General features: G+C 45.0%; 5 protein-coding genes and 1 pseudogene across 5 annotated transcripts; 3 read left to right on the top strand and 3 right to left on the bottom strand.

Annotated features, from left to right (window-relative positions):
* Positions 1-699: 699 nt before the first annotated feature.
* Positions 700-1,177, bottom strand: LOC100913958 (histone H2B type 1-F/J/L). The gene has a single exon (XM_003769902.4). It carries the CDS (start codon positions 1,102-1,104, stop codon positions 724-726), a length of 381 nt encoding a protein of 126 aa, XP_003769950.1. The 5' UTR covers positions 1,105-1,177; the 3' UTR covers positions 700-723.
* A 193-nt stretch (positions 1,178-1,370) lies between these two features.
* LOC100914215 (histone H2A type 2-B) lies at positions 1,371-1,947 on the top strand. Its single transcript, XM_003769903.4, has one exon. It carries the CDS (start codon positions 1,443-1,445, stop codon positions 1,833-1,835), a length of 393 nt encoding a protein of 130 aa, XP_003769951.1. The 5' UTR covers positions 1,371-1,442; the 3' UTR covers positions 1,836-1,947.
* Positions 1,948-2,034: 87 nt separating this feature from the next.
* Positions 2,035-2,540, bottom strand: LOC100924763 (histone H2A type 1-F-like). Its single transcript, XM_012549700.2, has one exon. It carries the CDS (start codon positions 2,457-2,459, stop codon positions 2,070-2,072), a length of 390 nt encoding a protein of 129 aa, XP_012405154.1. The 5' UTR covers positions 2,460-2,540; the 3' UTR covers positions 2,035-2,069.
* Positions 2,541-2,728: 188 nt separating this feature from the next.
* LOC100913427 (histone H2B type 2-E) lies at positions 2,729-3,408 on the top strand. Its single transcript, XM_031967433.1, has one exon. It carries the CDS (start codon positions 2,797-2,799, stop codon positions 3,175-3,177), a length of 381 nt encoding a protein of 126 aa, XP_031823293.1. The 5' UTR covers positions 2,729-2,796; the 3' UTR covers positions 3,178-3,408.
* A 13,758-nt stretch (positions 3,409-17,166) lies between these two features.
* LOC116423650 lies at positions 17,167-19,575 on the top strand (annotated as a pseudogene).
* An 831-nt stretch (positions 19,576-20,406) lies between these two features.
* On the bottom strand, positions 20,407-21,636 carry LOC100935147 (histone H3). The gene is given in 6 exon segments (XM_012549670.3): positions 20,407-20,549; positions 20,552-20,586; positions 20,588-20,644; positions 20,646-20,805; positions 20,808-20,944; positions 21,449-21,636. Coding segments are annotated over 6 exon segments (720 nt in total).
* Between the last annotated feature and the right edge of the window lie 304 nt (positions 21,637-21,940).

Here is a 21,940-nt window from a genome sequence, read left to right as displayed (position 1 = left end):
CCCTCTACCAATTAGAAAGGCACCTATGAATGCAGGTCGGTACCTTCGCTGCAACCAGTCGTAGAGAATTGCCTGGAGCACTAAGGATAAATGACAGAGCCTGGAATTGCTAGGTAATTGCTAAGAGGCAGGTCTTAAAACCGGCTAGTCCGGACTCGTAAGAGCTCTGAATGAATCCATTTCGTTACGCAGTCTCGCGAGGATAATTAGGCAGAGACAGAACATAGACCTTTATTAAAAATAAAGTCGATTAGGGAAGCAGGAGACTACGTGGCGTAGAGCCAGTTGGACGCAAAAAGAAAAAAAAACCCGATTCCAAATCGCCTTGTTCCCTTGGCCAAATAGTATTAGGGGCAACGGAGTTCCAACTCGCCTATTGTAGATGTGGTTGCCCAGTCTCTTATAATTTCAGCATTAAGAAATCCCTCAAACCTACAAAATCACACGCTTTCCCCCTCAGACAAAATGTAAGGATGTCACTTTACCTACTCCGTATTGCCTAGTGTTAAAAGACGTAGGCATATACCGATAGGACTTTTTAATTTCCCCCAAGAAAAACCTCCATCCCAGGTTCCCTAACGATAGGCTTGCACTTAGACAACATAGAAAAGCCATTTGTGTTTTATTTGAAACTCGAGTGAATAGCATCTTTTTCTGACAAAGTGGGTGGCTCTGAAAAGAGCCTTTGTTTCATGGGAAGTCGATGACTCCTGGAGCAGCCGCTTACTTGGAGCTGGTGTACTTGGTGACGGCCTTGGTGCCCTCCGACACGGCGTGCTTGGCCAGCTCCCCGGGCAGCAGCAGGCGCACGGCCGTCTGGATCTCCCGGGAAGTGATGGTGGAGCGCTTGTTGTAGTGGGCCAGGCGAGAAGCCTCACTGGCGATGCGCTCGAAGATGTCGTTGACGAAGGAGTTCATGATGCCCATGGCCTTGGAAGAGATACCGGTGTCGGGGTGGACCTGCTTCAGCACCTTGTAGACGTAGACGGAGTAGCTCTCCTTGCGGCTGCGCTTGCGCTTCTTTCCGTCTTTCTTCTGAGCCTTGGTCACGGCTTTCTTGGAGCCCTTCTTAGGGGCAGGAGCCGATTTTCCTGGTTCAGGCATGGTTAGCGAATGCACAAAGCCACTCAAGTCGCGACTGAAGTACAAAGACACAGAATGGCGACAGGCCCTTTACTTATAGATCCGGCATGCAAATAAAGGTTTTAGGATGCCTACTAATGATTGGTAGATGATTTTTCGTCATTTCCTGGTAGCCTACGATGCAAATGATGAGATGAAAATTCTCTTTTCCTATTGGCTGTTCTAATCAAAAGGCCTTCCTAACCAATCAAACGACTCCCTTTCTGCCTGCCGGTAGGTCTTATAAATTACTTCAAATTGATGCTAAAAGGTTTTCTGTCTTTCTTTCTTTACGAGAGGGGCTCGTTCCTTTTATCGCCATGTCTGGCCGTGGAAAGCAGGGAGGCAAGGCTCGCGCCAAGGCTAAATCCCGTTCGTCCCGGGCCGGGCTGCAGTTCCCAGTGGGCCGAGTGCACCGTTTGCTCCGCAAGGGTAACTACGCCGAGCGGGTCGGTGCCGGAGCTCCGGTTTATATGGCGGCGGTTCTGGAGTATTTAACTGCCGAAATTTTGGAGCTGGCGGGAAACGCAGCTCGGGACAACAAGAAAACCCGTATCATCCCCCGCCATTTGCAACTAGCAGTGCGCAACGACGAGGAGCTCAACAAACTCCTCGGGGGAGTCACCATTGCTCAGGGCGGTGTCTTGCCAAACATCCAGGCCGTCTTGCTGCCCAAGAAAACCGAGAGCCATAAGCCTGGCAAAAGCAAATAAGCGATAAGGGGGACTAGAACTTGTCCCTCCACCCCCCCCAAACGGCTCTTTTAAGAGCCACCCTCCTCTATCAGATTAAGGGGCTATTATCACTGAAAAAAAGAATTCAACACTTTAAAATAAAATGAAATATATAATATCAAAATGTATTTCAGCTCTTCTTTGATGAAATGGGTGGCTCTGAAAAGAGCCTTTTGTCTTTGGTGTTATCACGTGTAAGTTGCTAGAGCAAAATCATTTGCCCTTGGGTTTGTGGCTTTCAGTCTTCTTAGGCAGGAGGACCGCCTGTATGTTAGGCAGAACGCCGCCTTGGGCGATAGTCACTCTGCCCAGAAGCTTGTTGAGTTCTTCGTCGTTGCGGATGGCGAGCTGCAAATGGCGGGGAATGATGCGCGTTTTTTTATTGTCTCTAGCAGCATTGCCAGCCAGCTCCAGGATTTCTGCCGTGAGGTACTCGAGCACAGCTGCTAAGTAGACTGGCGCTCCGGCGCCAACCCTTTCGGCATAATTACCCTTGCGGAGCAGGCGGTGGACACGGCCCACGGGGAACTGGAGTCCAGCCCGAGAAGACCGCGTCTTAGCTTTAGCACGAGCTTTGCCTCCTTGTTTCCCTCGGCCAGACATGACGAAAGGAAAATTAAAAACGCAGATTAAAAAAAGACGTAAGCTTCAGGAAAATAGCTCGCCGAATTAAATAAGGTATCTTTTGTAGACTTCTGTAGGGGCGGGGTTAGAAAAGATCAATTTTCATTGGCTTGGAAAAGGCTCCGGAAGCAACCAATGGAATGAAAGTAGGTGTAATGCAACTACATTACATTGACCAATAGGAATGAAGATCACGTTGAACCCTAATTTGCATGCTGCCGTTATAAAAGAATGCAGGCTCAGCTATTCCTTCACTCTCTACGTTTCTTGTAGCTACCGCTTTCGCTTGTTTTAAGCCGAAAAAAGTCTGGTCACCATGCCCGAGCCGGCCAAGTCCGCCCCTGCCCCCAAGAAGGGCTCCAAGAAAGCCGTGACCAAGGCTCAGAAGAAAGACGGAAAGAAGCGCAAGCGCAGCCGCAAGGAGAGCTACTCCATCTACGTCTACAAGGTGCTCAAGCAGGTCCACCCCGACACCGGCATCTCCTCCAAGGCCATGGGCATCATGAACTCTTTCGTCAACGACATCTTCGAGCGCATCTCGGGCGAGGCGTCCCGCCTGGCCCACTACAACAAGCGCTCCACCATCACTTCCCGGGAGATCCAGACGGCCGTGCGCCTGCTGCTGCCCGGGGAGCTGGCCAAGCACGCCGTGTCGGAGGGCACCAAGGCCGTCACCAAGTACACCAGCTCCAAGTGAGCAAGTGTTCCGAAGGGGCAGACTCCCTGTGCACTAAAAGGCTCTTTTCAGAGCCACCTACCCAGTCCTAAAGAGAGCTCTGACCAACCTAAGCCTTGGAAGTTGTGCTGCAAACATGTGGGGATGTCCTTAGTATTCTTAATAGAGCGACTTGCCTAGCGTACTGGCTGTTGAAACTTGGCAGCTTTGGGACTTGAGGTTTAGAGATGATTTGTGTTAATTTAATCTTTTGCTACCTAATTAAACCCTTTTTGCGTAGCTATTTTCTTAAGCTTTTGGTGTTTACTAAATGCGTGGTAGTTGATGGGCACTTATTTGGATTGAGCTCAACAGTTGACTCTTTTACAGCTAAATTGACAGCTTTTTACCATTTCAGAAGTCCCTAAAGATCTTTGTACTTATTAGTCATATTTAAGATCGTAGGGGGGGGGTAGTGGGGAGCAAAATTTTATTACTGCCTAACACTAATTTCAGCAAAACTTTCACCCTCCCAATTCACTGGACTTCTTTGCCATTGGGTAGCATTAAAATTCGAAAGTCCCTCGCTGTTTTCGAATTGGCTAATGAATACTGTTTACTCAACTTTCACTGGAGGACTTCCGAGCCTCCTGGACTTCTTCCATGCCCTCACAATACAAGATTTTCCATGGACTGTATAATTCATTGAAAGATAATGAACAAACTTTATTCCTCTACCCCATTTCTATATTTTCCTTCAATCTGTTATAGTTTTGTGAATATTTTTGAAAACAATCTTTAAATATCTGACAGTATGGAACAAGTAGATTTTATTTAGAATCGAACTACTACTCCAGAGTTTTCACCTTGTAAAACAATATAAGCATCTACAATGTTCCGGGCTGTGTGCTAAAGAAAACAAACAAGAATTGGAGTCCTAGAAAAGGTATTTTACTCTTTCCCTTCTCCTCCTCCTTCCCCCCAAAGGATTAAATAGATTTTCCTTTTCAAATGAGCTTCAATCAAGTTCTAAAGAATGACCCACGGAAGAAAATCCTTCCCTGGAGACCTTTCCTCCTACTTTCATCTTTTCCACTTTCTTCAGCTAGGCTGAGCTAGGTAAAGTAAATCCTTCTCAGAAAATATTAGCCTCACATCAGGCACATTTTTACTAACATTAGTCTGAGGACAAAATAAGATAGATTTAATGTGACTATACTTAACATGTATTGGTCAACTTGCCATCTGGGGAAGGGGATATGGGGGGAAGGTGGCGGTAAAAATTGGAACAAAAGGTTTGGTAATTGTCAATGCTGTAAAATTTTAATTTACATATAATTTAGTCATAATTTAATATGACTAGAAAAAAGCTTTAAAAAAGGCAAAAAAGAGTAGTTGATCTGGAATTCAGACCTAGGGTTGCCTAATAAACAAGCAACTAAAAATATCTGATTGTCAGCCCATCTATGCCGGGAAGTCTTATGTCTATGTTTAGAGCTCAGGAAGAGAAAACGATTATAGGGGATGAGATGTCAGTTGCAGACAAAAGAAGGTTAAGTAATTTGCCCAAATTGGCACAGGCTGTTACTGGAAAAGCAGGATTTGAATATGGGCCCTTTGACTGCCAAACCTATGCTTTTCCCCAAAATTAACTTTACTTTTCCATAGGTAGGGAGAGGAGGAAAAATCTCTATAGAGTTCTGTTGATACAGTTGTGTTTCCTAGGATGATTTGGAGATGGCTCTGGATGCAATGGGAAATCTGGGCCTTTTCAAGTTAACTTAGTTAGGTCTTTAACAGGTCTCAGTTTGATTGAGGCAATGCCCAACTCAGTGATTAAGACCAGGTAGGAAATGAGGCAGAGAATGGTCTCTATTATACAGTCAAAAAAAAAAAAAAAAAAAAAAAAAAAAAAAAAAAAAAAAAAGATCCTCAGAGTTTCTGGCTAAAACAGAAAGGAGATTGCTATTTACATTCAGTCAGAGTTGATACCAGAAATAGCCTGGTGTGGTGAATCCTACATTCTTAGGCCCTGGGTGATAATGGTGGTGGTGTTTTTCCTGTTCTTGGAAGCAAGGACCATTAGAAACCTCTTAATATCCTTAAAAATTTAGAGAGGATCACTCTTCTAAGCCAAATACTTTATTTCATAATCAAGGAGCTAGAATTTCAGGTGAATTGATTTACTGAAATTTTTGTTGTCTTCCAAATGATAATCCCCTAGACTAGCCATCTCCATACTTTTTGGATTCCATATCAAACTGTGTCAAACATTTTTAAAAGTATGGCCCCACTATAGGTCCATTTGCTTCTAAATCATATAATGTGCTGCTGCAATACTAAGAACTACAAAACATATCAAAATAGAAATGAAAAAGGTATGAGACAAAGTTGAGATGTTATTTGATCCCAGAATCATTAGAGATGGCTGGAGTCTGTGTGACATGTTCACAGCATATCATTAAAAAAAATCATTTTTGGGAGCAGGTGAGAAAATGAATTAGAGAGGGATGAGACTTGAGTCAGGGGGACCAATTAGTGACCATTGCAAAGTTGTTTTTGACTCTTTGTGACTCCATTTGAGGTTTTCTTGGCAAAGATAGTGCAGTGGTTTGCCGTTTCCTTCTCCAGTTTATTTGATAGATGAAGAAACTGAGGCATTCAGGGTGAAGAGACTTGTCCCAAACACTGCTACTGTTTGAAGCCAGATGTGAACTTAGGGTTTCTGACGCTAAGTCCACTGTGCTTGAAATGAAATAGTGGTAGACGCAGGAGTTATTTTGGAAGATGAAATAACCTAACTTTGTAACTGAACAGATAGTAAAATGAGGGGGAACAATAAGTTAAAAATAACACTTAGATTGTGAATCTGGGTGACCAGGAGAATGGTGGTGATTTTGACAGTAATAGAAACTTTTAGAAAAGGAAGTGAGGAGGAAGAGAATGCATTGAGATCTGCAAGAAAATTACTAATCCCACCATGCTTGTTCATTCTGTGCCACTCAGTCTCACTTTAAATCAAAAAAAGAAGCCTTTTTTTCCCCCAAAAAAATTTCTTTTTATTTTATTTTTTTAATAGCTTTTTATGGACAAAACATATGCATGGATAATTTTTCAACACTTACCCTTGCAAAAACTTCTGTTCCAACTTTCCCCCTCCTTTCCTCCATTCCCTAGATGGCAGATAGTCCCATACATGTGAAATATGTTAAAGTATATGTTAAATACAATACATGTATATATATTTATACAGTTATCTTGCTATACAAGAAAAATCAGATTTAGAAAGAAGGAAAAAGTAACCTGGGAAGAAAAACAAAAATGCAAGAACAATGACAGAAAGAGTGAAAATGCTATGTTGTGGTTTACACTCATTTCCCATAGTTCTTTTGCTGGATGTAGCTGGTTCTGTTCATTACTGAACAATTGGAGCTGATTTGGATCCACTCATTGTGGAAGAAAGCCACTTCCAAAAGAAATGATCCTCATATAGTATTGATGTTGCTGTGTACAATGATCTCCTGGTTCTGCTCATTTCACTCATCATCAGTTCATGTAAGTCTTTCCAGGCCTTTCTGAAATCATCCTGCTGGTCATTTCTTACTGAACAATAATATTCCATAACATTCATATACCACAGTTTACTCAGCTATTCTCCAATTGATGGGCATCCATTCAATTTCCAGTTTCTGGCCACTGCAAACAGGGCTGCCACAACATTTTGGCACATACAGGTCCCTTTCCTTTCTTTAGAATCTCTTTGGGGTATAAGCCCAGTAGTAGCACTGATGGATCAAAGGGTATGCACACTTTGACAACTTTTTGGACATAGTTTCAAATTGCTCTCCAGAATGGTTGGATCTGCTCACAACTCCACCAACAAAGTATTAGTGTCTCAGTTTTCCCACATCCCCTCCAACATTCATCATCATCTTTTCCTGTAGTCTTAGCCAATCTGACAGGTGTATAGTGACATCCCAGTGTCTTAATTTGCATTTCTCTGATCAATAATGATTTAGAACACCTTCTTTTATGGCTAGAAATAGTTTCAATTTCTTCATCTGAAAATTGTTCATATCCTTTGACCATTTATCAGTTGGAGAATGGCTTGATTTCCTATAAATTTGAGTCAATTCTCTATATATTTTGGAAGTGAGGCTTTATCAGAACCTTTAACTATAAAGATATTTTCCTAGTTTATTGGAGGTGTCTTTTAATATACTGTCTGAAGGACAAAAACCTACCTTCTATTGTGAGCTTGCCATAGTCACAGGTCATCTGGAGAAAGAGGGGTTGGTGTAAGGAGTGTGTGTGTGTGTGTGTGTGTATGTGTGTGAAATTTTTCTAATGGCTGAAGCTCCTGCTTTTTAGGTACCCTGGTAGTGGTTGGGTTACCCTGAGAGGTGAATTTGGGTAGGGGATAGTAAGAATAATTGGGGATAAAGGTTGGTGTTTGTGATGGGGACAAGCCTAGCAGGACTTGGATAGGGAGGTAATAACCTTACTCTCTTAGGAGAGAGGTTATTACCTTCCTATAACCTTACTCTACTAAGAGACCCAAAGCAGTTTATCCACTCACTGCCTGCCAATAACCCAATATAGTAAGTTGAGTGAGTATTAGTGGAAGAGTAACTAGTTAGCACAAAATGAGCAGGGACATGTAGGTTGGGATTACATTATCTTTCATCCCAATCTTGTCCTTTTTCTGAACTTCCCTATTTCTATTGAAAGCATCACCATCTCTTCAATTACCTGGTATTTTCCTTGACCCATCAATCTCCCTTATCCCATATATCTAATCAATTGCCAAATCTTGTAATTTCTGCCCCACAAAATCTCTTGTATATCCATACTTTGCCTAAATGACACTAATCTAGTTTAGACCCTCACTAATTCTCTCTTAAGAGTATTTTGATTCTATTCTAATTAGTCTCTTTGTCTCTGGTCTCACTTCAATCTATCCTTCACCCACCTACCAAAACAATTTTCACAAATCACAGATGTAATCACATTTATTCATTCCCAGTTGATTATAGAATAAAATGTCATGTTATCTTTATCTCATACTTTTTATATTTTTGCGTAAGCTTTATAAGATAATTATTAGGACATATATGTAATTTGTAAATAAGTAAATATTTATTCAGAGAGTGTGATCAAAAATTTTATTTCAGAGACATGCAATCAAAAAAAAATTGAAACTACTGCTTTAGATTCTCTCCTTTTTGCTTAGATGTTCGAATGTTCTACATGGAGGTCTACAAAGGGGAAAATGAATTATGATAAATAAGAAGATAATTATATCCACAATATAGGGTTCTTAAAAAGAAAATTCAGTCTCTGGGTTTTAGGATCAATCTGAAAAATAAATCTCTTATGATGGTTAGAGGTGAGAGAACTGTTACCTATGAAGAACTGCTTTTTGGAATTATTTCACCATATATACAGCAAAAGGATAGTTCTGGGGGGAGGTGAAATCCTGTTCAGTAGGAGCCTCTCTATTCCTACAGAATAATTGCACAAGGAATTCCATTTAAAGGACTCCAGTAATTGGAATAATCACTTACTAGAAAATAAGCTCAAATCCTAGAATAATGGAAACTGGGCTGGCTGTCAACAACTTGATTTTAAGAAAAGTCTTTGATCAGATGGAAAACAAAGTAGATGTATTATTTTGAACTTGAGTTTAACAATGGGCTAGTTGTAATGAATCTGACAAAGTTGCTTAGCAGTTTTTTACTTTATTCAGGATTGGACCAGTGCACTTAGGGTTAGGGTTTTATAAAAGATGGAAACAAGGTGCTAACAGAAAGGGAAAACAGAAATAGTATAAATGAATTTTTAAAAATTAAGGTTTATTATTTTGCCAAGCTCTGTGTTAAGTATGAAATAAAAAGGAAGAATTTGAATTGACATGTGGAAGTTAATTTAACAATCATTTACTAGGTGTCAAATGCTGTGCTGAGTGAAGGTTTGAGGAAGGGGTTTGAGTAAATTCCCAGAAGTCTAGTAAACAAAGATTTATTAAACACCTTTTTTCTCCTCCACAAAAAAAAAAAAAAAAAAAAAAAAAAAAAAAAAAAAAAAAAAACCCAAAAAACCCAAAAAAACATTTTATGGAGAATTCACACAGGACAAATGATCACTTGGTAGTCAGAAAAAAATCTCAAGATCTCTCTTTAGAACTTTAGAATTGATTATATGAAATTGGAGACACTGGCACAGGCCCAGCATGTTGAGCCCACATCAAAGAAGCTGATGTGTTCTCTGACCAAAGCAGAATTGAAGTAGCAAAAATTGAGAGAGAGAGAGAGAGAGAGGAGAGAGAGAGAAAGAGAAAGGTGTAAAATTAGAGAATCTACTCCAAATATTCATGTGAATTATTTCTGCTGGACCTGAGGCAGAAGCATTCTGAATTTGTATTGGTCTGATCAACCACAATAAGACACATTGTAACTTGAGTCTAACATAGGGATGGTCTCCCTAGAGAATGGACAACTATCAAGCAAATAATCATTAAACACCTACTATGTGTAAACACCTTACTAAGCACTGGGTAAAAGAAAGACAAACTATAGTCTCTGTTCTCACCGAGGTAAAAGCAATATCTAAACCATTATGCCCAAAAAAGATGAATTGGAGAAAATCAACAATGGGAAAGCATTAGCATTAGGTTTAATTGAGAAAGGGTTCTTGAAAAAAAGAGGCGATTTTATAGTTGTAGCAGCTGTTTTTGTGGTGACTAAGAATTGGAAATCAAGGGGATGCCCATTGCATGGAATATTATTGCTGTATAAGAAGTGACAAGCAGGATAATACCAGAAAAACCTGGAAAGAATTAGATGAACTGATGTAAAGTGAAGTGAGTGAACAGAAGCAGGGAAACATTGTATCCAGTAACAGCAATATTGTTTGATGAAAAACAGTGAATGATTTGGCTATTCTCAGCAATACAATGACCTAAGACAAATCCTAAAGAATAAATGAAGCAGCATGCTTTTTGCCTCCAGAGAAAGAATGGATAGTGTCTGAAGCATGCTATTCTTTCCTTTTTTTCCCCTTTTTGTTTGACTCTTCCTGAACAAAATGGATAATATGAAAATGTTTTGTATAATTGTTGCATGTATAACCTGTATTTTGTGGGAGAGAGGGGTGAAGGGCAGAAGGCAAGGAAAGACAGACTTTGGAACTCAAAACTTTAAAAACAAAAAAAGAACAAATGGTAAATATTGTTTTAACATGTAATTGGGAAAAAATAGATATGATTTTAGTTTGAAGGAATCCAGGTAAGTCAGGAAGCAAAGCTGAAGAGACATTGAATTCTAGGCATGGGATCACACCAGTGAAAAGGCATAGCATCCAGAGTTAACAGTTTAGTGTGAGAGAAGGAACGCCAAGGAATGAGTGAAATGTTAAAAAGAGACCTGGTTATGAAGGCTTTTAATTCTGCATCTGGAGTCAAGAGGACCTGAATTTAAATATAGCCTCAGACATTTGCTAACTTGGAGACTCTGGACAAGTACTTCATTGAGCCTCTGTCAGTCTCACTTTTCTCTTCTGTAACATGAGGATAATAGTACCCACCTCCTAAGGTTATTGAGAAGATCAAGAGAGATATTTGTTAAAAATGCTTAATTCATTAACACTATACAAATGTTTATTCCCTTTCCATTGCTATGAGAGACGGGCATGCCAAGGTCAGAACTTCAATTTAGGAAGATCAGTTTTCACAGCTGAGTAGATGATGCCATGATAGTGGCCATATTATACAAGAAAAGGAGACGTATAGAGAGGGAGATCATATATTGGATAGAGGGGATAAGAGAGAGCAAGGAGACATGAATGATACCTTCTAAGTCTGGGTGATTGAGAATATGGTACTGAGGTGATTGTGAGGCTTAGAGGAGGTTGGGAAGAGTAGGAAGAATAAAATACTTTGGGAGAGGAAAATGGGAGAGGAAGAGGAGACTGGATAAATAGAGATAGAAACCAGCAGCTTGGAGATAATTATGGAGTCAATGGAAGCACAGAATATATGTATTCTGTTTCAGGAGTATCTGTTCAGGAGATAGTAAAAATTGTCTTTGAGATGGTATATTTAAAAGTCAGGTAGGTGAGTCATGAGGTGATGGATCCTGCAAAGAATAATTATGTAGGTCAAAAGGGAATATAACATACATTCTATATAGGAAATAGAATATCTGATTGAGAAATATAATAGAGAAGAACAGTGGGATTATTACAACTTAAGTTATGTATAGTGTGTGTGTGTGTGTGTGTGTGTGTGTGTGTGTGTGTGATGGGGAGAGGGGAAAGGTGAAGTTGTTTAGATCTCTAAAGTTTTTTATGAACTTAAATTCTTTGGCTTTTTTGGATCATTTCAGATCAAGTGATTTAAAAACAAAATGGTTTGTGCCCTGATTTAAAAACAAACATCAACCACTCTCCATTGCCTACAGAATAAAGTTTAACTTTACATAATCTGGTGAAAATTTTGTCCAGTTTTGTCTCATGTTTTATAACTCCTCTGCGCTACTGATTTCCTTGTTAACTTTGCAATATTTTTTATACTTTCCTGACCCCTTGTTTTTACTGATCACCAAACATTTATTAACTACTAACAATGAGCCTGTAAAGATACAAAGACAAAACTAAATTTCAAGAAGGAAGGTTATATTCCTCTAGCCTGAAATGATTTAACATCTGTTTCACTGAATTCAAATTCTATTCTTCCTTTAAAGTCTATTACAAATGCTAGTTTATTCATTCAATAAACATTTTTTGAGTTCTTAATATGAAGCATTATTATATACTGGAGATTATAAAATTATAAAAGTAAACATATTAAAGACTGATGTTTAAAACAATGTGATAGTTATTAAGGGGAATATATTGATACATAGGATAGTTTCTGCTCTGAGTGCCTTTATGTTGAAGGAGATAACAGATGATATATATGTAGATAAATGCAGTGTTCCAGGTGAATGGTTCAATCAATTAATTAACACTTATTAAGGGTCTATTAAGTTCCAGGTACTGTACTAAATACTGAGGATCTGAAAAGGCAAAACCCAGTCCTTGCTCGCAATCTAATGGAGGAGATAACATACAAAAAAGATATACATAAAGTCAGCTATATACAGGATAACTAGGAGATAATAATGGGAAGGCCCTGGAATTAAGAACTGGGAAAGACTTCCTACAGAAGGTAGGTCAGTTAATTCAGTAATCAGAGTACAGGGGGGGAAACATTTCAATGTGTAGGACCAGGGATAATTCCTTGAGATGGGAGATGAAGTGTCTTGTTCGTGGACACTAGTATCACTGGATCAAGAGAGAATATATAGGATTTTAACAAGAGGATTTGATTTCCTTGAAGCTATGACAGGGACTTTGCAGGCTCTGGAAAGAAAGCTGCATCTGAAAGGTACTAGAGTTGTAATACTGAGTCACTGTTTTGACTTTGGGCATATTACTCCTCTGTAAATCATTGTACTCATTTGTTAAATGAAGGGACTGGATTGAATGACTTCTAATGTCTTCTTCCACTCCAAATTAGGTCATGTCTCTAAATTTAGTATCTGATGATCCTATAGAGTGACATGTACCTTGAGTTTTGAAGATGTGGGTAGAATGTCAATGACAGGTAGTAGGGAAGGAAGGTTCCTAGCATATTGAATAAGTTGAAATGCAGCTTATATCAAAGGTAAAAAGGATTTGAGGAAAAAACAAGTATGGAAATGATTAGTGGGAAATATGACTAGAAAGGTGGGTTGTGGCAAGACTGTAGAAAGTCTTGAATGTTATACTAAGGAGTATATTAAAGATCAAAGAATTGCTCTAGGTTTGGGGTAGGGGCAAGCTGAGGAGGGAAAGTAATTTGTTCTGAAACACTTGCCATGATCATCAAATCCCATAATGGTCGTTCTCCCATCTAAATTCTTACAACTTTTATCAAGAAATACAATAATTTAGCATTTATTTGTTACAGTGCTAGACTAAGTGCTAGAATGTATGCTAGATTGAGTCAGTAAAGAGATGAATCTTACCTCCCAAAAGCTAATTGTGTAGCTATGAGCAAATCACCGAACTTCTCTAAATCTCTATTTCCTCATTTGAGAAAATGGACATCATAAATATTGTGATATGTTATTTCACAGGAACTACTGTGATGATATAATGGTAGATAAGCCATGTAAAACTCTTTGAAAACTTTAAAGTCCTATGTAAATGTGTGCAATGTGGCAGCTGGGTCTTGAACTGGATAGGCCACAGGGTTATAGTCACAAAGACTCCTTGAATTCAAATCTGGATGCAGACACTGAATCTTAATTCTGTTTGCCTCAGTTTCTTCATTTGTAAGATGGGCTGGAAAAGGAAATGGCAAACCGCTTCAGTATCTTTGCCAAGAAAACCCCAAATAGGGTCACAAAGAGTCACACATGACTGAAATGACCCAACTACAACAATAAATGTGTGCTAGTATGAGTAGCTTAATTTGTGCATAACGGTATATTTCTAGACAGTAAGCTGTTGGGCTGCAGGGATGGTGTTTTGTACATCGTTGTATCTTCTCTATCTATTTATCTATCTAACCACTGTGACCAGCATAGTGGTTAGGGAGACAACTGCTATAGAATGGAAAGAACTTTGGAATTTAAATCAGAATATAGGATTAAAATCCTTTGCTACAAGTGATTTAAACTCTAGAAACTGCAACAAACAAACAAAAAAACAGAAGAGGAAATGTGAAGGTACTTTGTACTGTCCTGGGTGGGAATGGGAAATACTTGAAAAGTCAAGCTAGAAGATTATAAAAGACAAAATAGACAATCTGGATTACGTAAAATTAAAAGATTTATGTCCAAATAAAATCAAAGAAACCAGAACAAGGAGGGAAACAAGTGGCAGAGAAAAATCTGCCCATATATCCTGAAGAACAGTCTGATATCTAGGATACATAGGAAATTTACACAAGTCTATAAACCAGAGCATGTTCCTGAGTGGGTAAGTGATCAGAGGAAATGAAGAAACATTTTTGTATTAAATAATAGAAAACATGGCTGTAAGTCAGACATAGAGACATATTAAAGGTTAGACAATTCTGTCATAGGAGAGATAGGTAAAATGGTTCAGTTATATGATTTTGGCAGATATCCATACATTGATCAATTTTATAATGATGTTAAGAAAAAAATCCAAATCTTTTATGTCTCTTGATCTGATAATCTTCATACTAAGGAGGAGAAAGGGTGAAAGCTAGACTGTCCACACCTCCCATATGTGCCAAAATGTGGATAGTTGTACTTTGTGGTAGCAAAAATGAGAAATTGGATTATGAACTGCAAATGCAGCAGAATTAGAATATATATATATATATATTTTTTTTTTTTTTTTTGCAAGAAATAATGACTATGAGAAATTGTGTAAAGCCCTGGAAGACTTGTAAGAACTGATGCAGAGGGAAGTATAAAAAGTAAGATGACAATTTATTTAATGAATACAATAGAGTCAACCAACCCCAAACAAGACTTAAAGGCCATAAAATGATTATGACCTTTCTGGTTCTGGAGAAAGGGTAATGAATTATCATTGCTATCGCACTCTAGTCAGTGGAGACTAGGCAACTACAGATGCAGAAAGCAGCATGGATCACCTGTAGTTTCAGTGGCTTTTGGTTTTGCTTTAATCTTTCTATTTGTCCCAAGAGAGATTCAGCTTGCATGCTGGGGAGGGAAGGAGAGTGTTCAAAGACAGAAGACATGTCAAAATAGTAAAACCTTAAATAATTAGTACTATCTTAAGATGGAATAAGCCTCTCTTTAACATTTTTTTTTCTCTCATGTCTTTACCCCAGGAACTCATCTAGGACCATCAGAATTTGTCTAATTATTGTCTCCACAAGGGAGGAAACCAGGAGGGAAGTTAAGACAATGACAGTTACCATGCAAGCAAATGGAAAAGGCTAGGGAAGGGGGCAACCTGCTAAGAGCCAGGCACTATGCCAAGTGCTTGATATACCTAATCCTCTCAAAAATCTAGAAATAGGTACTATAGTGAGGTTTCAGTGACTTGTCCAGAATCACAGAGGTAGATTTGAACTCTGGTCATACCCTGAATAAGAATCTGATATGTCTGATAATTAGGATACATGGGGAATTGACCCAAATGTATAAGACCAGGGGAATATTCAAATCAAAAGGCAGATTTAAATGCTGGTCTTGCTGGCGGTGCTGATCCAGGAGTGGTCCACTCTGCCACCAGCTGCCCAAGAAAGTTGCCCGAGGGAATACTGACTCCAGAAGAGCCTTTATGGAGAGGGAACTCTCTCCCCACCTCTGCAAGTGCAAAGGAGACACAGTCAGATCCATTTGTCATCACAGTCAGAGGAAGATGTGGGTCTTTTCCAGTAGGCCTCTGCCTTGCCCCCAGGATTTGTGTAGTTCACCTTGGGAAAACACTGGGTTCCCCAGAGAGTTGACCAGCCTGAACTTCCAGGGAAATGTGTCCATGAAGGTGTGCCCGAGATCCCCCTCCAGCCTCGACTTGGTCCTCCTCTGTCACCTCAGCTGCTGGCTGTCCAGAGGGCTGGTGGGAACGAGGCTGGTGCCTCTTTCCAGGACACCAAGTAAATGGACACTGTGGAGTAAGCCTTGTGTTCTGTGTTCTAGCGCTGGGGGTTATGGATTCCCACATCATCCCAAGAGTAGAGCAGAGCTGAATCTTTCACCCTCAATGTGGTCACAGGATGGGAGGGTCAAAGGGTATATTTAAGAGGCCATTAAGTGCCGAGCCCTTGATTTGAGAGGGGAGGGGAAAAGAGGTCAAGAGAAGTGACCTTGGTCCAGTAAGCAGCTACAGTGGGACTGTTGCCCAGACCCTCCTGGCTCCCAGCCCAGAATTGAAACCAGCGCACTGGGATTCCTCTTGGGCTGTTGGCACCTGGTCAGGGAGAGGCAAAGGCATCTTTAGTGGAGCAGAGAGGATTCAGGACAAGGGGGATCTGATACCTTGCTGAGGTTTAGCCAGGGAGCAAAGGGAGGGGGGGGGGGGAGAATATTCTTCCTGGGATGTGAGGGGGTTGGATGGGCAGACCCGCCCCCCCCCCACCCCACAGTGGACCCTGACCCCTCTGCAGGTAGCCAATATACTGAAATCCCTTTCTGTCTGACTGAGCACAAGCAGAGTCACAGGCACAGTCTGTAAAAGGATCGTGTTTCACAACCACAGATTAAAAGATCTAAAGGGATGGAGTCTGTCCTGGTCCAGGAAACAAGGTTAGCCCAAGACCAGGGAAGTTTGCAGAGTGTTTATTGAAAAACAAGCGTGGCTTCGGATGCGCCATTGGTTACTCTTGTCCCTGCCTGGCTGCCGACACTCTGTAACCCGTGGCTAGTGCCTCGGCAAAGGAGTTTGGCGACATACCTCTTAAGAAAGAAAGCCTGGAGATTCTTGTGGCAACAGTTGCCAGTTGGTTGATCGCGGAGTACAGGAGTTACTCCCTTTACAACCCCTCCAGCCCCTCCCAGGTCTCTTCCGAACCGTGCAGCTGACCCCGGCTGGCCTTTCTAACCTTTGCCTGTGGGGGGGTCAGCAGTCTGGCGGCTGACTGGGGGGGTGGGAGAGGGGAGGGAGGCGATGTTGGAGTGCTGGGTGGGAGGAGGGGGGAGGGGAGAGGAAGGAAGGGGGAGAGATCCTAGGAGAGAGTTCAGTCGGTGTGGCCACTTATTTCTCAGGTCTATTTTTAGGAGTAAAAGATCGAGTGAAGGAGCTCCTTCACAAGGCAGTGTGGGGAAGATGAAGATTAACCCCAGTGTGCAGGAAACAGGGTGGTGGTGGGAGACCAAGCAGATAGAGCTGCTGCACTTAAGAAGGGAGAAAGAGGGTCTGGGATAAGGCCTTCCCTCCATGCTCCCAGCCTCTAATTTTGCCTTTCCCATGAGTCCCTAAGTCTCTCTCAGCACTGAGGGAAGGTGAGAGGGGATGGGTTGACTTGGGTGGAGAAATACTTCCTCCCACCAAGTTTTAGCGATGGCCGTCCCCGCAGGCAGACGCCCAGGTACCCTTCATCTCTGCTCTCCCTCTCGTCCCCTGTCCGCAAGAAGGCAAACCTGGACTCGTGGAGTGAATGCTAAGCTCTAATTACGGTGAGGCACATTTCTCCCCCCTCCCCACGCCCACCCCGGCATTTGAATTTTTAATGAAGAACTGACGCCAGGGCTGGGGTGGATTTTTATTTTTTTCTGCTTAAAACAAACAAACACTCCAAAGACACGAGATCTATTTGCCGTGGCGAGAGCAGGTATGCTTTACCAGATGTTTCTTGGTGTCAGGAATAGACCTGAAGGACATCTCTTGTGGTGCTTCCATTCAGCCATGAATTAGGTTGGGGGACAAATTTCCTTTGCTGTGAAGGTCTGAGAATAAAAGGATTATCTGGAACGTACCGTGTGGTCCTTGTGGACACCGGGACATGGCCCACACCGTAAAGGGTTCTGGACTAACGGGAGCGTTCAGAACCGCTTAAAATGAGCAAGCGAGAGTGGAAGCTGTAGTATCCTCTCCGTGCGGCTCGGAGGCTTCACAGCTCACCCTTTCGTTTACCCGGGAGCTTCCGAGTAATTTGTATTGGGCCCGGGCAGCTCGGAAAGAGAAGTTACGCAGTCCGCGCAACCTGTCCCGGGCATCCCTGCTCCCTCCCCTGCTTTCCCAGGTGCTGCTCCTCAACGACTGATCCCCCTAACCAGGGTTTCTCTATGAAAAAGGAGAGTTGATCATTCACGTGTAGTCCCTGTCCGTGGTGTCTCTAACGTGTGACCCACCCTGGAAGTGTCCTTGGAACTGGGAGGCGGGGAGGGAGGAGAAAGGGCGATTTCAAAGTGCTCTTCGGGGTTTCAGGCACCTCTGCTTAGGGACCCGGAGAAAGCAGATGCTTGAGGGTTCCCCTCCCCCCCCCCCCGGGCAGCCGAGTACTCGACTGCTCTCTGCGCGCCTTTGTCCGTCGGGCCCAAAGCCCAGAAGCGCTGCCCTCCGCTTCCCCCCAATTCCCAGATTACCCAGAAGGAAAAGGCAGGAGGAAGAGTGACTGGGCCACTCTGGCGTCTCGGCTTTGGCGGGAGGCCGACGGAGGGCCGCAGTTCGGGGGCCTGCCCTTGCGCGCCATGGCCCCCTTGACCGAGGCCCTCCGGGACCTCCGGTCTCCCTTCCAGGGCCCCGGGAAGGGCCCAATCGCAGGCCACCTAAGGAGACCCAGGGCCACCGTCCCGCCCATCCCTGGCCGGGGAAACCTCGGACTGGAACCACGTTCCTCCAGCATTCCAGATCGTGTTTGCCCGCGCCCCGCCCAGCCCCTGGGGCCCAGCCCGCCTAAGGGGGGAGGCGGGCTCCAGGGAAATGATGGCGGAGAGGGCGGGGGAGAAGGGCCCGAGCCTGGCCGTGATTATTTAACAGCAAAAAAAAAACAACAAAGAAATGTCCCCGGAAGGCGAAATCGGGTCAGAAAGGAGTCCTCCCTGGTCCCGGCTCCAAAAGTGAACGGCACTGTTGCCCCCTTCCTCCTCCCCTCCCTCCTCCCTCCTCCTCCCCTCCTCCCTCCCCGGGTGAGGAGTGTGAGCCCTGGGCTGGGACCTTGGGCGGAGGGTGGGGGGGGTGTTTTCTCTTCCTCTGGCGCTCCCCCCTTTTCTCCCCGGGTGGCCCCCCCCTCCTCTCCATTTTCTGCTTTTTGCACCTTGCCAGCAGTGGGGGGCGCGGAGCCATTTTCCTTCCTTACGGGCGAGGAGGGCTGGGGCGGCGCACCAATCACGGGCAGCCCCTTACCTATATAAAGGGGTCAGCGCGGAGCTTCGTTTCCCTTGGAGTCCCGCGGCGTCCTCTGGGGCTTCCTGCTGTCGCCGCACGTTCCCTTTGCCCATTGTCCGGAACGGCCCCGCCGCTCCCCCGGCCCGGCCCCCGGGAAAAGGCTCCGGCCAAGAAAAGGGCAAGGTTTGGGCCTCCGGCGGAAACCGGCGCAAGGGCCGCGGGTCCTCCGGTGGGGCTGATCACCAAAGCCTGAGCGCCTCGGAGCGCAACGGCGTGTCCCCTGGCGGCGCTGAAGAAGGCGCTGGCGGCGGCGGGCTACGACGTGGAAAAGAACAACCGCAACCAAGTGGGCTCCAAGGCCTGGTGAAAAGGGACCCTGGTTTGGACCAAAGGGACCGGCGCCTCGGGCTCGTTCAAGCTGGAACAAGAAGGCCCCGACGGCCGCCGAAGGCGAAGGCCGAAGCCGGCCCGGCCAAGAAGAAGGCGGCCGGCGCGGTCCAAAAGCCCAAAGAAGGTTGAGGCCGGGCCGGCCAAAAGAAGGCGAAGAAGGCCGAAAAAGCCAAGAAGCCGGGGCCGCCAAGAAAGGGCCAGAGCCCGAAGAAGGCCAAGGCTGCCAAGCCCAAAAGGTGGGGCCCCGGCTAAGCCCAAAGGCGGCCAAAGGCCAAAAGGTGGCCCCAAGAGGCGGGCCCAAAGCCGCCAAAAGCAAGGGACAGCCAAGGTGAGAGGCTGTCCTCGAAACTTGACCCACCCAAAGGCTCTTTTCGGGCCACCCACTCAACCAGAAAAGAGCTGAACCCCACCCCCCGTCCCGGTAAACCCTAGTGAATTTTGTTGAAATCGGTCCCACCCAAACGAGGAATAAAAAAGACCAAAAAGAAAAAGTAAATAGTACAAAATCTTTGATTCCAAGTAGCATGTGTCCTCATGGCAATATTCGTCCCCACCCCCGTTTTCCGTGAGGGGGCATTTATGTCCCCCCTAGCTTTCCAAATCTTAGAGATGACCAAATGGAGGGGGCTTATTGGGAAGTCTCAGGTGTTTCCCTTTTCTCCCCAAATTGTCGGTTAATTTTTTGCCTTTAGCTTTTTAGCTAACTAACTTCGGTGGTTTATCCACTTCCCCCGATTTGTGTGCGGAGTTGCGCGCGCCATGCAAACCCGGAAGGGGGAGCCGGACGGCGCCGCCCTCCGGGTATATGGCTAAAGCCATCTCTCTCTCCACAGCGCGCGCCTTTGGTCAATCGGTCTTTCGGGATGGGCCAAGGATACAACCAGAAGCAGAACCAGAACTAATGAGGCAGCTGCTTTCTTGGGGCTACTGCCCGACCAAGGGGCCACCCTTGGTTCCCTTCACACATGCTCCAATAAGGGACAAAAACAAACCCGGGGCTGAGGGGCAAAGTTCCCTTTCGTGTGCGGGAGAGCCACAAACGGTCCAACTTGCCAAGGGAGGGGGGAGACGGCGCGATCACAGCTACCTGGGAAAATGGGGCTCTGAAAGAGCCTTTGGGTGGAATTCCCGGGGGAAAGGACGCCCCGCCCGCTCACCACGGATGCGGGCGGGCCGCTGAATGTCCTTGGGCATGATGGTCACCCTCCCGGCGTGGATGGCGCAAGGTTCGTGTCTTCGAACAGGCCCACCAAGTACGCCTCCGGCCTCCTCCAGAGCCAACCGAGCCTGGAAGCGCAAACCCGTCTTGAATCCTCGCCGCCACCAGGCGCTGGAAGGCAAGGCTTGCGGATCAGCAGCCCGTTGACTTCTGCCGGCCGGATCTCCGCGGGCCAGGTGCCGGGACGGTTGGGGTGGAAGGCTTCTTCACGCCGCCGGTGGCCGGAGCGCTCTTGCGGGCGGCCTTGGTAGCCAGTTGCCTTGGGGGCTTTTGCCACCGGTGGACTTACGGGCGGTCTGCGGGTCGGGCCCATGGCGATAGAAGAACAGATGCGCTTCTCCTGGCCCGAAACCGACTGGAAAACTGGGCGCGCCCGATACCTTTTTATAACGCAGAAGGCCCCTGATTATTGGGAAAGGCCTTTGAAACTCCGCGTTGGGACGATTGGCCGCGGGCTGAAACCAAGCACTGCCTTGCCATTGGTTTCCCGCCGGGCCGCCTCCCCGCCGCCCCGCCCCCTCAACCTCCCCCGCCCCTCCCACCCCGCTCTTCTCCGCCTTCTTCCTTCAGCCCCACCCCCAAGCTTGACCCCGGGGGAAAATCCTCCCTTTCGATAACTCTCGGTTTTTCATCCCTTCTCCCGCCGCTGCCTTTTCTGATGACCAGTCCGGTTTTTTTTTTTTTTATTTTTTTTTTTAACCCGTCCTACAGCTTTTTTTGAATTGTGCAGTCCCTTTTCCCCAACTCTGGGTCCCCCCTCCACCTTTCCTTCTGCGCCCCTCCCTTGGTCGGCGGGAAAAGAACCCCCCGAGGTTCGGGGCTGAATGTGTCCGTGCCCGCTCCACCCTCCCCCCACACACACACTTTCCCAATTGTTGAATTTTTTGCGGGCCGGCCACCCCTTACCCTCCCGCGCTTCTTGGGGAGCCCTTGGTTTTCAGGGCCCCACCCGCCCGTCCAAAAACACCGGCCGGACTTCCGGGGAACAACAGAACCAGGAACTTCGGCTTTATTTCCCCTTCTCCCTCCCCGTTACAACAGTTAGTCCTAAAGGTGGGATATTGGGGCGGCAGCCGAAACCCTTCCACCACCATTCCTCGTCCCGTCTCTCCCTCCCCCTCAGGGTTCCTTTGCGTATGGGGCTTGGGGTGCCAACAAAGCCCCCCAAACGGGATTTGGCCGGGAGCCTGGCCCCGAGTTATGCAGTGAAGTTTGGGATACCAAATGGGTGATTGCCGACGCCCCGGGGTCATCGCCCCGCCCGGACGGCCACACTGGTCGTTCCGGCAAGGGACACCCGTCGAGGCGCCGGACCGAACTGGGTCGCCCGTTCCGGCATCCAAGCGGCGGGGCGTTGCGACCAACAGCTTTGGGACTGGGGGAAAGGGCAACCGGAAC

Source organism: Sarcophilus harrisii, chromosome 4 (assembly GCF_902635505.1).
Source record: "Sarcophilus harrisii chromosome 4, mSarHar1.11, whole genome shotgun sequence".
Classification (NCBI taxonomy): domain Eukaryota; kingdom Metazoa; phylum Chordata; class Mammalia; order Dasyuromorphia; family Dasyuridae; genus Sarcophilus; species Sarcophilus harrisii.
This window is presented reverse-complemented; position numbering and strand designations above follow the sequence as displayed.

Coding starts and splice junctions, on each gene's coding strand:
- LOC100924763 (XM_012549700.2), bottom strand. CDS start 2,459: ATGTCTGGCCGAGGGAAACAAGGAGGCAAAGCTCGTGCTAAAGCTAAG.
- LOC100913427 (XM_031967433.1), top strand. CDS start 2,797: ATGCCCGAGCCGGCCAAGTCCGCCCCTGCCCCCAAGAAGGGCTCCAAG.
- LOC100914215 (XM_003769903.4), top strand. CDS start 1,443: ATGTCTGGCCGTGGAAAGCAGGGAGGCAAGGCTCGCGCCAAGGCTAAA.
- LOC100913958 (XM_003769902.4), bottom strand. CDS start 1,104: ATGCCTGAACCAGGAAAATCGGCTCCTGCCCCTAAGAAGGGCTCCAAG.